At 37.3% G+C, this 15,809-nt stretch overlaps 1 protein-coding gene across 1 annotated transcript in view; it reads right to left on the reverse strand.

Moving 5' to 3' along the window:
- COL5A2 (collagen type V alpha 2 chain) overlaps window positions 1-12,231 on the reverse strand; it is a 148,978-nt gene extending 136,747 nt beyond the window's left edge. The window contains exon 1 of the mRNA XM_007965604.3: window positions 12,128-12,231. Within this exon, the coding sequence (XP_007963795.3) occupies window positions 12,128-12,224 (97 nt within the window). The 5' untranslated portion in view covers window positions 12,225-12,231. The remainder of the gene's footprint in view (window positions 1-12,127) is intronic.
- Between the last annotated feature and the right edge of the window lie 3,578 nt (window positions 12,232-15,809).

Genomic DNA, 15,809 nt, shown 5'->3' on the forward strand with positions numbered 1-15,809 from the left:
AAGGAAAGTCAAGAGGCACAAGATAGTTCAGGTGAGCAGGACACTTGGCAACTTTACAAGACGTATTTATACGCTGAATATACTAAAACTTACCAATTCTATTTTATTGTGCCATCCTTCCTATGCCCCAACACAAACACCCACAGTGAAACTTAGAGTCTATTCACTGATTTATCTTTATAGAACTAATTCTATTTCAATTTGTTGTCATCCTTTGCATAATGGAATACACTCCTCCACTCCATTTTTTAGAACAAACAAACAAAAATGATTCTAAGTACTATATAAGGAAATATTTCTAGGCTAAAGAGAACTCCATTGGTTTACAAACCTATGAGTTGTTTCTAAGCAAAATTCAGTTCAGTTATACTGTGCTTAAGAGAGAACAACAAAAGCCACAAATAAAAAACTTGCCTAATCTAATCGACAATTATCAAAACTTAAGGAAAAATAGGGAAGGATTGAATAAAGAAGTGATTTTTGGTTTTGTTTTTGTTTTTTTCCAAACACCTAGAAGGGCATAACACTGTAGCATCTCAAAGGCTTGAACACCAGCTCCCTGATAGAATTTACAGTTGCTCTTCATTCATCAGCCTCGTCTCTTTTTTCCCAGTACAAACTCCTTTTTTTTTTTTTTTTTTTTTTTTGAGATGGAATCTCGCTCTGTCGCCCAGGTTGGAGCCCAGTAGCCTGATCTCAGCTCACTGCAAGTTCCACCTCCTGGATTCACGCCATTCCCCTGCCTCAGCCTCCCAAGTAGCTGGGACTACAGGCACCTGCCACCACGCCCGGCTAAATTTTTTGTATTTTTAGTAGAGACCGGGTTTCACTGTGTTAGCCAGGATGGTCTCGACCTCCTGACCTCGTGATCCGCCCACCTTGGCATCCCAAAGTGCTGGGATTACAGGCGTGAGCCACTGTGCCCGGCTTTTTTTTTTTTTTTTTTTTTAATTCTTACAACAGAATTTCTCACTTGCCATGGAATGGTCAGTGCCCTCTGTCCTCTCAAAGCAAGTATAGCCGTTTTTGCTGAAACCTCAGAAGTTTTATGTTTGTAGCCAAGAAAACTAGGAACTTTGCAGTTAATCTTTCCATGGTAGTCAGTTAACCTCACTGTCCACCAATCCACTCCACCAAAACTTCTAGCTAAAAATTCATCGCAACATGAAAACCATAGTGCCCTGAATTAAACTATAACTTTCCAATTATTTAATATAAAAATCTGAGAATGAAAGAATGAGGGGAAAAAAAGGCTTTAAAATACTTCCAAACTAGCATAAATGAATCTGAGAGGTTCTTCGACCTCAAGAGCGAATAAGCCTATTACTATGAAAGCTAAATGAAAATATTAAATCTCTATAAATAAATTGTATTTGCTATGGGAACCATCCGTATTTTCAGAATTCCATAATAAAAAAATCTAAAGTTGATGACCACAGAACAACCATATTGAATATCAAAAATTTAATTAAAGAATTTCATAGCTACAAATTATCTGGTAAAATTCCACCTGCATCTCTCCTTCCAAGTTAAATCCATCATTTTTTATTATGAATTTGAAAACCTACAAAGAAAGAAAAGTGCAGCAAAGTAAGGAAAGTGTGAGTATGAAAAATGTGCCAGTATCCCACACCAGTTTCTGCTTTCTGGAGTCAATTTCAGAAAAGTCTCCTGGGAGTGAAGGGAGTGAGGTAAATTAACAGCTTTTGGAAAGTGAAGAGACTTGCTACAGACTCTGGGAAAAGATGGTCACCCCTACAACTGTATCCAAATAGTCCTGGGAGCTGCCTTGTAAATCCCTGTGCAGTGAAGCAATGCCTCTCATTCCAAATGCAACCCAGAGCAATGGAGAGTGGAAAACAGGTTTCCAGTTTTTAATAGAGACTTCTATGACTATCATAGTTTCACAAAATAAACTCTGAAGTAGACAGGGATGGTAGACAGGCATGAGGTGGCACTGGGACATGGAGTGGATCGTGCTTGGCTTGCTCACACACTGGGAACCAGCACAAAGTAAATGTATGTGGGGCTGTGAAACAGGAGAGGGGCAGTGATGCTTCAGATCACAGGGCCATTAGAAACTCTCCAATGGGAAGCGCCTTTTATTTTTTCTTTCTTTTGTTTTTTGTAGTAGTAAACCTACAAAAGGAAATAATATGATACGGCCTTTTTATTTGAACAGTAAAAATTTTAAATGGGTTTTAAAAGCTTATTAACACATAGATAAAATCACTGATATAATATCAAGATGATCGTAGTAGAATAATACATAAAAATTGCATTTTAAAGGTTTTATGCTAGGCTTAATCTCTCTGAGAGCAAAAGTTGTTTCTTTATTTCTCTGTAACATCTAATATCTTGGTTCTCATAATCACCCAATAAGCATTTATTATCTCTATTATTATTAAATAATAATTTTCTTTGAGATGGAGTTTTGCTCTTGTTGCCCAGGCTGGAGCTCAATGGCACGATCTCAGTCACTGCAACCTCCACCTTCCGGGTTCAAGCGATTCTCCTGCCTTGGCTTCCCGAGTAGCTGGGAGCTGGGATTACAGGCATGCGCCACCATGCCCAGCTAATTTTGCATTTTTAGCAGAGATGGGCTTTCACCATGTTGGTCAAGCTGTTCTCAAACTCCTGACCTCAGGTGATCTACCTGGCTTGGCCTCCCAAAGTGCTGGGATTGCAGGTGTGAGCCACCGTGCCCAGCCTGTTATTATTAAATAGTAATCTAATAATATTCATCTACGATATTAATGAGTTCCTATTATTAGTTTGGAGTCATGCTATCATGTAGGTGTTAGATAAATAGATAAATAGATAGATAGATAGTATTCATCATAATTATTTGAAAGTATCATTCCAATTTGATAGATGAAGAAACTGTAACACAGAGAAATCAAAAAAACTGCCCAAGAATATGCAAATACAATTTGCAAAACCTAAATTTGAATTCAGATCACTCATACTTCAGTGAACAAATTGTGGAAAAAATTTTTCTAGATTTTCCCAAATAGTACTCAATTGGCATTTATGCATGGGTGGATCTAAAATGTAAAATGACTTCATGACATAGTCCCTATCTCCCAGGAAACTTATTCTTGGTTAACACCAACACACTTGCAACATAAGGACCATCCCTTGAAAGGAAAGGGGATATTTATTGCAGATAAGAATCTCTTAGTTTCTTAGAGGACACAAGATTTGAAATAGAACTTGGAGGAAAATATCAATAGGCAGAGCGAACATAAAAAGAGAAGCACAGAAGTACCTAAATCACAAAAGTTAGATGTGGGAACAGTAAAAAGTTAGGTCTGAAGTAAAAAAGGATGCTGCATGGTGTGCAGCAAGCAACAGTGTTAAGGACAATAATGGAAATCATAGTAGTTGTTTAGACAGAGTAGAAGAGAACATGAGCAGTCTTGCAAGGCAGCTGGATACTCTTGGCACTCTTAGGTTAAAAAAAAGTCACACAGAAGTAAGGTCAATATAATGTGTTAAGTGTGATGCAATAGTCAATGGCAGCTCAGAATAAATTGTTAAAGTGGAGAGTGACATTATAAACATGGGACTTAGAAAGACTAATCTGGTGGGAATATGTAAAATGGATTAATGGAAAGAAAGCATTCTCAGTATGGTATGGTTCCTGCATGGCAGAGGTGTACTGAATGTTTGTGAGATGGCCAGAGGAGCACTTAGCTCAACTAAAGAGAGAATGTCAGTTCTGAGTGGAATCTGGACAGTAGAGAATAAAAGGGGATAGAGAGAGAATGAGAGAGTTTGCGTGTGTCTCTGTGTGTTGGGGTAGGGAGCCTCAAGCAATTCCTTATTTTGAGGCTGAGAATGATAGCTGATGTGACTAAAACTCAGAAATGGGCTAGATCAGCAGGGTCTTGTATGTCACACTAAGAAGGCTGGACCTTATTCTTTCTACAAGTCATGGGACCCAGTGAAAGTTGTTAAGGAAGATAAAGACAAAATTAGATATTAGTTTTATATCACACTAGCAACAGAGGGCACCAATATATGTGTTTGTTGGAAAGTAGACACATGAGAGGCAAGGAGATGAATTTAGATGCTTATCACAGTAACCAAGGGATAGATGATGAGGGCCTAAACTGAGGCATTTGTAGTAGGGATGGAGAAGATGTACACTTGAGAAATATTTAGCAGGTAAAATGGTAGATCTTAGTGAATGATTGGAATTGTACTGATGGAATGACTGAATGACCAGGTAGCATCATATTGCCATTAACTGGCATAAGGGGGACTACATAAGAAAAATGACTAAGTCTTGAATGGAAGCCAATAAATTGGATTTTGGATACACTGAACTTGAAGTGGTTGTAGGCTGCCTTAGGGACAGCTGAATATATATATATATATTTATCTGAAGTTCACATGAAAGATTGGGGTTGAAGAGATTTTATAATTATCAGCATTCAGCTGTTAAACAAAACCCTTAATTCTAGATGCCCTAGGAAGAGAATATCCAGAGAGAACCAATGAACTAAGTCCGTAAGAAGAGCAAAATGCTAAAGGAAAAGAGAAGAAGGAGCCCGTGGGTGAAGCTGAGAGGGAAAGGTCAAGGAGGTGGAGGAAGAAGCTTCAGAGAGTAGCATTTTAGGAAAGCTGGAGTGGTCAATGGTCTCCAATAAAGGAGAAAGACCTGATAAGATAAGATAAGATTAAAAGGGACCCTTGGAACATCATACATTTTAATCCTTACCATGCTAGACCAGCTTAAGTGGAAGGAGAGGCCAAGTGAGGGCATAGGAGGCAGAGACAGAAAACTGCACTGCTCCTTTTAAAGCAGCTGGGCTAAGAATAAAGACTGGGTGGGAGGTAGACACAGGCTGTGGGAGAGAGTTGAACTTGTTTACAAGCTAAAGGGAAAGAGCAGATAGAAAGGAAGTGACTGAAGTTATAGAAGAGAGCATGACTGATGGAACAAGTTCCCCAAGGAGATGGAGAACAAATAAAACACAAAATAACAAATCCAGGAGGTGCTTCAAAACAATTCAAAGATTTGGTGAAAGCAAAAAAATACACTACTAGAGTTTATATTTGTGGTCAGTGAAATAGATTGTAATGTCACTTACAGTGTCTCATTTAAGTACTCTAAAGTTACTTTTAGGTAAATTTCTTAAATGATCCTCCCAAGAATCCCACCAGATGACAAAGGTGTGTACTATTTGCGATGAGGACACAAATTTCCAGTGAGGTTAAGGACCCTCTGTAGGTAGCAAAACTGCTAAATAGAACAAGGACCAGAACCCAGATGTTCTCTCACATGATGGCTGGACCAAGCTTTATTATACTTGTTATACTACATAGACTACAACAAGGCTATGATGCTTATGTTGCAAGTCTGGGCTGGCCGAGGGCGGAACCAGCTCCCTCTGCTTGAGGGGAGGTTTTCCACCAAGAATATAGTTTGCTGTCATCTTAAAGCTGAATTCACAATTCCGATTGGACATCCCAAAAATAAAAGGTAAAAAGGGATACAAAACTGTGAGACTGTCTTTCCTCCTACCTAGTCCTAAACTTTAAAAAAAAAAAAAAAAAAAGCATGTAAACATTTTTGAGTTTGAACATAACACCAGAAGGCTATAGGAAAGAAGTTTGATTCATTAATTAATATTAATTAATTTTGTTAACATTTTTCCTTTTTTTTGAGACACAGTCTCGCTTTGTTGCCTAGCCTGGAGTGCAGTGGCATGATCTCGGCTCACTGCAGCCTCCGCCTCCCAGGTTCAAGTGATTCCCCTGCCTCAGCCTCCCAAGTAGCTGGAATTACAGGCACCCACCACCACACCCAGATAATTTTTTTTGTATTTTTAGTAGAGACGGGGTTTCACCATGATGGTCAGACTGGTCTCAAACTCCTGACCTCAGGTGATCTGCCCACCTCAGCCTCCCAAAGTGCTGAGATTACAGGAGTGAGCCATGCACCCGGCCTCTATCTTCTCTGCAGAAGGCAAGATTTAGATAGGAATAATCTTGCTTTATTGTAATTTCCCTTATACATTGTTTCTTAGTGAATATTTTAGTATAAGATGAAGCCATCTTGATTTATTTGAAGGGTTTAGTTTTTAAAACATTGATAAAACAAAATAAAAGCCTTAAGGTTGCCAATATGGTCACACCTTTAAAGCAAAATTTTCTATAGGATACACTACTTCCCATGCAAATGCCAAGAGTAAATAGTCTTTTAAATATTGAATATCACAGCTCATTCATCTTACATAAAATTTAGGTAAATATATATGAAATTTATATGGAAATAAATTTAAAGGAACACTAGATTATCAGTATCTTATTTCATTCAGACTCTAAAAGCCTACTCAAGCTGTGACTTTTAATTACATGAAAAGTTCAAAGACTTCATATTTATCAGTAAGTTGATAATGTCTCATGTTACATTTTCAGTGGAAATTCTAGTTTCATGGATATAAATAATAAAAATATTAAATCAAGGAATATCTTTATATAACTCTAAGATGTATCTTATATAAACTTGTATAACTTGCCCAAATTTATACAATAGATCAATTAATAATTAACACTTCCAGTCTTTTCCCCCACCCGTACTATATCTCTTACGTGTAAATCTAAGCTTTTCAATGTTGTGATCTCAGAGAAGCAAATCAGATTAAAAATCAGCTGATCCACATCCATACATTTTAAGAATGCCACGTAAGGCCAGGTGATGATGCATTCTTCAAATCAGAGAAAACTGTATGATTTTTAAAAATTACATTCTGTGGCCACAGATTGACATGATTCCAATCTTCTAATTTCCAGCTTCTTAAAACAAAGCTTCCTCTTTCTGGTTTTGCCTCACAGCCTGCATTAGGTACCTTTCTAGAATGATGAACGCAATGAATTTCAGGCCTGTAGTGATACTGCTGAAAGTGTGAAGAGCAGACAGTAAGAGAGAGGAAATATTGAAAATGAAAAACATACATTCACCTGGAAACACGTTTGAACGACATGTGTCTTCTGCATAGTAGAATGATTCGCCTAATCCACCATGAGGGGGATTTGGGCCTTGAGTTTTGTTTTTTTTTTCCCAGAAGTGATGGTGAATTTGCAATAGTTTATCTACAAACTTCAACTAAGCAGCCTTACAAGTAAAATGAATAATCAGAATAGCAAGTTATTACCAAAATCTTAATGTGTAGCCTTGGAACATAAAAGCCAACAGGTCCACAACAAGGTTGAGAGTGTCAGTCAAATATTTAATACAGTGGTTTACCAATGTAAATCAGAGTCACCTGGAGGGCTTTAAAAACATACAGATGCCCAGACCCCATCCAAACCTCCTAGATATTTGGAAAGTAGGGGGGGGTCTAGAATCTGTATTGGTCACAAGATCTTAGGTGATTCTTTATACCATTTGTTATTAACATTGATCTCTGACTTGCTTACCAACTACCCTACAGAGCCATGGTCCAAGTATACATTGTGTTAGTCAATATCAAAAATTTACTAAATCTATGAATCTACCAATGTACATATGTAGAAAGAGATACACTCTTCAAACTAAAGCTTCAGTTTAGTTTGAAAAAAAGTTATAGGTGTCAAAATTTATCTAAAGACAGGAAGCAAAGAAAATGTAGCCTGATATTTATGTGACATTCAGTCTTCTTGGCTTCACAGTCTACTTAGAAATAAACAATAACCAAGGTGGATCTAGTCACACAACTATGTTTTGTCCATTGAAACCGTAGGATCTAGGCCACTAAAAGTAGCTGACATTTTTGCTCACTGAGGTAGGGACCATAAAACTCCCAATAGTGGTGCTTCCTTATATCCCTCATAGCAGAACTCAATTCCATAGAGTATATTGCCAGCACCACCCAGGTAAAGGCTACATTTCCTAGTCCCTCTTGAAATTTTGTGTGACCATATGACTAAATTCTGGCCAACTGTAAGTAAGTTTAAATGTTATGAAGACTTTAAAGTCTTCAAAAAAGGGAGCAGGGTGGGGAATGGCTCACAGTTTTTGTTTCCCATCCTCTATCCACATGCCTAGAAAGTACATGCAATGGCTGGAGCTTCAGCAGCCATTTAGGACCATAAAAATAAATTTTAAAAAATACCTAAAGATATGGGAGTCAGGAGAGGTAGAAAAAACCTCAGTCCCTGATGACTTTGTGTAGCCAATATTCCAGCCTTTCACTACCTGCTTAAAAGCATTTCTTTATATTTAAAAAAGAAAAGCTTTCTTTTTTTTTTTTTTTTTTTTTTTTTGAGACAGAGTCTTACTCTGTCACCCAGACTGGAGTGCAGTGGCACGATCTCTGCTCACTGCAACGTCTGCCTCCCGGGTTCAAGTGACGCTCATGCCTCAGTCTCCTGAGTAGCTGGGACTACAGGCATATGCCACAACACCTACCTAATTTTTGTATTTTGGGTAGAGATGGAGTTTCGCCATGTTGGCCAGGCTGGTCTTGAACTCCTGACCTCAAGTGATCCGCCCACCTCGGCCTCCCAAAGTGCTGGGATTACAGGCATGAGCCACTGTGCCTGGCCAGAAAACCCTTTTGTGTTTGTTTAAACTACTGCATTCTGCTACATGTACCCACTATAAAAGTCTGAATATCCTTCATGTTTCATAGCATGTATTTCAACAGTAATGAGTTTAAAACAATTTATGAGTAAACATGTATCTTAAGCTATGTATACATATTCTGTACCTTCTTTAAAATGATGTCATCCAAATACTACTGAGTGTTATCTGCTTCTTCATATTTGTATCATAACAATGAGATGAATGGCAGACATATCATAAAAATGCAAGAGACCATGACATATAAGACATATAAGACTGTGAGTCCTTCATCTCTCAGTAATCAAAAGTCAGCTTGGGTCTACGAGGATATCAGTGTAGGATTGCAACATGATGGCCATGAGCCAAATATATGCTCAGATAAATTTTATTTGGCATATGCAATATCTTCTGAAAATGTTAATTCTGAATGCCTTAAAGTGGGCATGCACCTTCAGTTCTCCATAGGCCCCATCATCACCTGTTGATGTACAAACACTGGCTTGCTTCACTTGTTTATATTACCTGCCTGGCCTCTGAAAGCATTGAAGTTTACAGTATTTGGAAACAAAATGATACATTTCTGCACCTTCCCTTCTCCATTGCTTGTCCCATGTTAAATACAGTGATTCATAACAAAGATTATTTTCTAAAATTAAGTATGCCTACTTCTAATAACAAGAATATATATAGCTCACTAGATGCTAGGCATTAACTTAGGAATATAAACTATACTGTAAATGCTCTAGCATTTTCCTTAACACAAATGTGGAATCTTTCAAAGACCACTGCCCCCATGCACACATACTCTCACCACACGCACACACATACACAGACTCTCTTTAAAAGTTGATTTTGTCATTTTAACTCCCTGATTTTTCACACAGACACATACACCCTCACAAACTCTTTAAAAGCTGATTTTTTTCATTTTAACTCCCTAATTTTTGTTACATTAGTTTTAACTAAGGTCAGCCCAACTCCCAAACTTTCTCCTTTCAGTTTCTTATAAATTTAAAAAAACAAATCAGTTCTTAAAACTCAGTGAGAATAGAACTGAATTTTGGCTTAAAATGCCTAAAACTTTATTTATTTACTTTTATCTTCTCATTCATGTGTTTCTATCAGTCAGGCACACTCTGATTATATTTTACATTTCTGGTAAATAACCACAATCAAGTAAAAGGAAATATACCCTGAAGTCATAAAAAGAAAGGAAAAATAAAAACTTATTAATATGCACTTACATGCAAAAACAGATCTCCACATTTCCAAGACATATTTGTACAAAATGTAAATATCACATTATGTGACTGTTATAGATAAAACTTGAAAAATGTACTTGCTTTTCATGTGTGCCTTAGATATTTCTTTAACTTAAAGCATCAGTCTAAGCTTACTCTTTCCCAAACTCAAAATCAGCTTGTGATAGGCCTGAACAGGGAAAAGAAAGTATTGCCAAGTATCCATACAATATCAACTTAAACCAAAATATGCATGGTAAGTAAGTACAAGTTAAGTAGTTCTGAATGTACTATATTCTGGAATTATTTTTTCTATTATCTTTGATTAGGGCAGTGATGACTTTCTTTTGCTGTTGAATTTTTATCACTTATATTCTCTTGAGAAATAAAATACTGGAATTTTTACAACACATATGCAAGCAATTACACATTCTGTAAAATCTGATGTTTGGAATTCCATTTTCTGTGCTGTTTGGTTATACTGGTCGGGGGTGGGCACTGGGGTTTGATTGAAGTTGGGGACTTTTTTGCACCAAGCATCACATTCCTTACATTTATGTCAATTACTATTAAGAAAAACTATCTGCTCATTTTTCGAAAACACCTACAGAGTAATTATAACTATTTGGGAATGTCTTTTAAAATATGGCCTATTTCATGTACCTTGTGAAACATTCCTTTCATTTATTCACATATTCAATTATTTCCATACTTTATTAAAGTACTTTATTTATTTTAACATAAATTAACAAAGAAAGTGGTATTAAAGGTTTTAAATTAAAGTTGGTTGTTTTGGTGGGGTAGGGGAGTAAACTGTTCTTTTTAGAGTCAAATTTTCAATTTCTTTTGTAATTTTTCTGTATTTTTCTCCTCCTGTTTTCTTACTTCTACTTTCTATTCAGTTATTTTTGCCACCCTTCCAAACAACACGTGCTTTTCATGCCATTACAAAGAAACTCAAAAGTTTTTACCTTTTACAAATTACCTCATATTTTAAAAACATAAAATGTAACATAAAAAGTTCCAAGTCTTAGAAAGTGCCCCCTCTATGGGACTCCTGACAGACTGTTGGATATTCATCTACAAATTCGTATTTTCACTTTTTAAACTTTTTAGAACTTCTGATCTCTAGATTAATTTTATAAAGTTTTTGAAAGCAAAAACACACAGAAGCAGATAATAGTATTAAAACGATAGATATACACATAGTATATATACATATACACTTGTATGTATGTGTCTATATATGAAAGTAATAGAAAAAGTTAATGAATGCCCAAAGTTTTAAAAGCTTGAGTTTGATGTTAAATGGTTGAGTTGATGAAAATCTATAGTGGCTTGTTTTAAAAGAGTACACTTCTGTATTTGAAACTACAACCCTCAAGAGTAAAGATTTAATAGAGGAATCAACTTAAATATTTTCCTATATACTATAACAGCTATGCATTTTTGCTTAACCATACCATGTAACCCAACTGTAACATATGAAAATTGCATAGGAAAAAAATTTGGTCACCAGGCAAGATTTATCTTAAAAAAAAAAAAAAAAGCTTGTGTCTAAGGGGTAATGTCCATGCAAATATTCCATGCCAAATAAGATATATATAAGGCATGCTGATTTCCTGCCTTCCGCCATCCAACCGGGAACCACCACTGTCCTATTAATCAAGCCAGTAGGGTGGGAAAATACCACTGTTTAAGAAATCTGGCTTCTATCAGCCTCTGTCATGGAGAAACAAACGAGACTGCCTCCCAGCAAGCAAAAGTGATCACATTTTCACAAATGAAAATGGTAAAAAGAAGTGTAAATTGTTAAAGAGGAAAGAATGAGGAGCCAAAGACAAAGAAAAATCAGAGCTATCAGAGTTGCTGTAGAGGTTTTTCTAAACAAAGAATTTTATGAAGCAGCTGAAGTTCAGTACAAAAAGACTCCACCCTACCCAGCTTCTGCCGCGACTTTTCCTTGCTCTGAAAACTCCAGCCCACAGAACAGAGCTCCTCTAACTAAAATGCCTTTAGTGCTCCGTTTTAAGCATTCGCTCTTTTCTTCTTTCAAACTTCCCACTCTCACACTGAGGCAAAAGGACTTATTGTAGGCTTTCCCAGAAAAATTTAGTAGTGTACTCTCTCCAACGGCAGATCTAGAAGCTCCGGATTTACTAACATCCCAATTGTCTTTCAAGTCGTTTTCCAGGTGCAAATCCGTCAGCCCCCTTCTCAGACTTCAAACCAGAACCTCCTCTTCACGCTCTTCCTGAGGCTTAACATTCCACCTATTTCCCAAACCGTGCAATAAACACTAAAGCAAAGCAAATGGCAAACTCACCATCCTCGCCTTCTTCCTGGGCTTTTATTGAGACAAATTGCCCTAATAAAACAGTAAGAATGAGGAGAGGTCTTGCTTCCGCCCAGTTTGCCATCATGTCTAAATATTAGACATGTGGGTTCTCCTGAGAGTGAAAAGTAGATTCTGAGGTTATTGTAGCACCATGAAGTCAGCTGTGGGCTCTTCTTTCAGCACCAGCCCCAGGGCAGCCTCTGCAAACCCCCTTTTTCAGCACCAGCTCCAGCACAGTCTGCGAAAACTTTTTTCAAGCGATGCAGCTTTAAATAGGAAGAATGCTGCCTCCACTTCTTTTCCTGCCCCTTTTCAGCTTGTTCAGGCTCATAACCATCCAGTGTCTGCCAAGCAACGGTCTGATTGATGGTAAACAACCAAATCAGAACACGCGTCTCTGTGCCTGAACTTTCCCTATTTCATTTAACTTTTAAGCATAGATGGGGCTTAATAACAGAAACAAACATTTGTTTCTCTTTTCTTTTATTTTTTAAGAAAGGCTGTTAAAAGGGTTCTATTTTCCCCTCCCTAACCCTTCCCCCTAGACACACACCCTTTAACTTTTCCCCTATAAGCTGAAAAAGACATTCTGAAGAAAATCCAGTCGTTTAGCCTAGTTTTTCTTTTATATATATATATATTTAGATAATTCAAGACTCTCTTCTCCACCTTAAATCTTTAAAGAATCACATTTTAACCCTTTCTGTTGACTGAATAGGGAGTATTCTTATCCCCTTCTCAGATTCGGTTTCTTTTCCCATACTCTGGAAGGGGATTATTAGAATGTTCCCCAGGTAAAATCCAGGTGAGAAAACCATTTTGAATAAATGAATTTGTGATACATTGTAATCTGAATTAAGACAGCAGGTTCTTTCCTAATTTCTCCACATCTCTTGTTAAGGGGCCACATCTTCAGGTTCCTCTTGTCCCGGAGAGTTTTACTATGTTGAAAAATAGTCTACTAAGCAGTGCAGAGGAATGGGAAGTACTCTACCTTTGGATGAAAAAAGACTGGTTTCTGCCTTTTGTGAGTGGTTCTGCCACTCAACAATTTTGTAAGTGTGCACATAGTCCTTTATCTCTGTGCACTCCAGTTTTCTCATTTGAGAAAAGGGCTTTACCCTGACCAGTGTACAGGGTTTAGTGACACTAAAATGAGTAATGTATTATTAATGAAGTTCCAAATTGCAAAGAGCTACATAAAAGTAGATGGTCGTATTATTAACTCTAAGCCAGCTTTGCAGGCAATATGATAGCCCCAGTTGCACAGGCATTTTAAGGACAATTATCGATGAACTTTTGTGCCACCCTCACACTTGCCAAGATCTTAATGACCTTAGAGAGTTCTATATAATCTAATGTATTTGCCACCTTGAGTCTCCCTAGAATCAGAATGGATGTTCCATACAATACGAATGAGTCAATTGTTTATAATTATTCAGCAACAGGTACCTTGCACTGTGCTAAGCACTGGGCAGAAAGGATGACATAAAAGAAATAAAAGACATACCCATTACCCTCAAGGAACATATGTAGGTGTTGAGAAACTAAATTTACAGGAAATAAAGATATATAAGCCAGAGCATTAAATATGTGAGGAATGCATTAAGCTCAGAGAGAGGAGAAATTATAAAATGAGATTAGGCAATAAGACATTATTATTACTTTTCTTAATAGAAGAAATCCAAGAACCTTTGCATTTTAGCTTTGGAACTAGACTTCCAGTGGAGGTCAACTTTCCTGGTCATTTCCAGCTTTCTAACCCTATACCCCTCGTTTATCTTTTCATTTAGACATGTCCCATTTCAATGACTTCTGTCACCACCACACTGTTCTCAGGGGTGCCCTTCCACTTAATGAACGAGCCAAGTAAGGAATTCTTTCTAGAATATCTGAGAGAGGCTAGGACTTGAAATCCACCTGACTATATATTCAAATATAACAGGAAGATAAGTAAATGTGGGGGGAAGGAATTATTAACCTTTCTCTGAGCTTGCCAGTCCTATTCCACCATGAGGCAATTTTAGACCAATACCACCCTGATACCAAAGGGCTGCCGCCATTTTCAGGCACCTTGTGCAGCACTTTTACTGAAGTGCAAGACGACAGACATTTATGGAGAATCTACAACTCTCAGAACCTATGCTGGAGATACAGCAATGATTAGATAAGATTGCAGGACTTGTAGCAGAGTCAGTGTATGGAACACTCAGTGGCTGCTCAGATCAGTAGTTTAGTATCTGTTTTCTGTTTGTTAATAAAGTTGTTTTAAATTTAACTATAAACGTGGCTTATATAAGAAAGGTTAAAACCACCATACAGTCTCTGACGGTTGCCACCAGTTTCAGTCTCCTCTTCACCCTACTGAAAGCTCATAATATGACAGGGGCATAGCAAATATTTGTCAGAAGACCTGAGCTAAATAAATATTCCATATTGTCCTTGTGAACTCTTGAAATCTTAATGCAATCAAGTCATAAATAGCAAAATATTTTGCAACTTGGGCTTTTTCTCTATGTCTGGTTTTAGGGTCCCACATTACAATTTGGAAAAGACTAAAATACACACAGGTATTAACCAGGAATGTCTGTTTAATACATGTGGTTGAATTCAGAATAGAGGACAATGCCATTTCTTAGTCCTTAAAGAACTGATTATAGACCTCACTGCTGCAGTGGAGTACTCAGAAATCTGTCCCAATTCCAGTGAAGCCTATCCTAACAGTGTATATATGTGCTAGTGGGTGAATATTTTCCAATTCTCACAGCAACCCTGAAAGGTATTTATTATTTTTCTTAAATCATATATAGGCGATTATGGTTCAAAGATGTTTACTTGCTCAAGTTTGCTCACCTAATAAGCAGTAAATCTAGGGTTCCAGTTCAGTGATGTCTGACTCCAGAGTCAATGTTCTCACCCTTTTTTAGCTCTTTTTAGACCTACCTGACACTCAAATTTCTATTACCACCACATGTCCCCAGGAGAAGCCTACTTCCAATTAATGAATGGGCTGAGTAAGCACCAAAAACCACGCTTCAGCTACTTCTTTCTGGAATATATGAGAAAATCAGGACTTGTAAACCACCTTGCTAAACATTCAGTAAGAATAACAGAAAAACAAATAATAAAATCCAAAGGTTCTTGTATTTCTTCCACCAAGAAAAGTGATGATAATGCCTTACTTACCTAATCTCATTTTATAATCTTCCCTTTCTCTCAACTTCTGCTGAGCTTAATGCATGCCACACATATTTATATGCTCAGGCTTATAAGAAAAGTTGTCTCAGTGCCCTTTCAGGGTTGATCCCTCCCTCTGCACTCCTTATCCCATTTCTTCAAATCTCCTTGAAGATGTTACTCTGTCAGTGTCTCCTTCTCTCTTCTCTACCTTCCACCTTTCTTCTTCTGCTAGTACCTTTCCTACAGCCTGTAAAGCTGTTCCTTACCAATAGCCGATCTTGAAAATAAAAAAAGAAGGGGAGATGTCCCTTAACCCCACATCTTCTGTGGTCTCTTTTTCCCTTCCACTCCTTCTTCTTTCAGTAATCCTCCATCCTTGTATCAGGATCTTACTTCTAGCACTCTAGTATAGATTGCACTGCCAGAGACACCAACATCCTTTTGTTGATAAACCCAAAGATCTTTCTTCTTTCCCCTCCTAATAGTTGAT

This window comes from Chlorocebus sabaeus, chromosome 10 (genome assembly GCF_047675955.1).
Source record: "Chlorocebus sabaeus isolate Y175 chromosome 10, mChlSab1.0.hap1, whole genome shotgun sequence".
In the NCBI taxonomy this organism is placed as follows: Eukaryota; Metazoa; Chordata; class Mammalia; order Primates; family Cercopithecidae; genus Chlorocebus; species Chlorocebus sabaeus.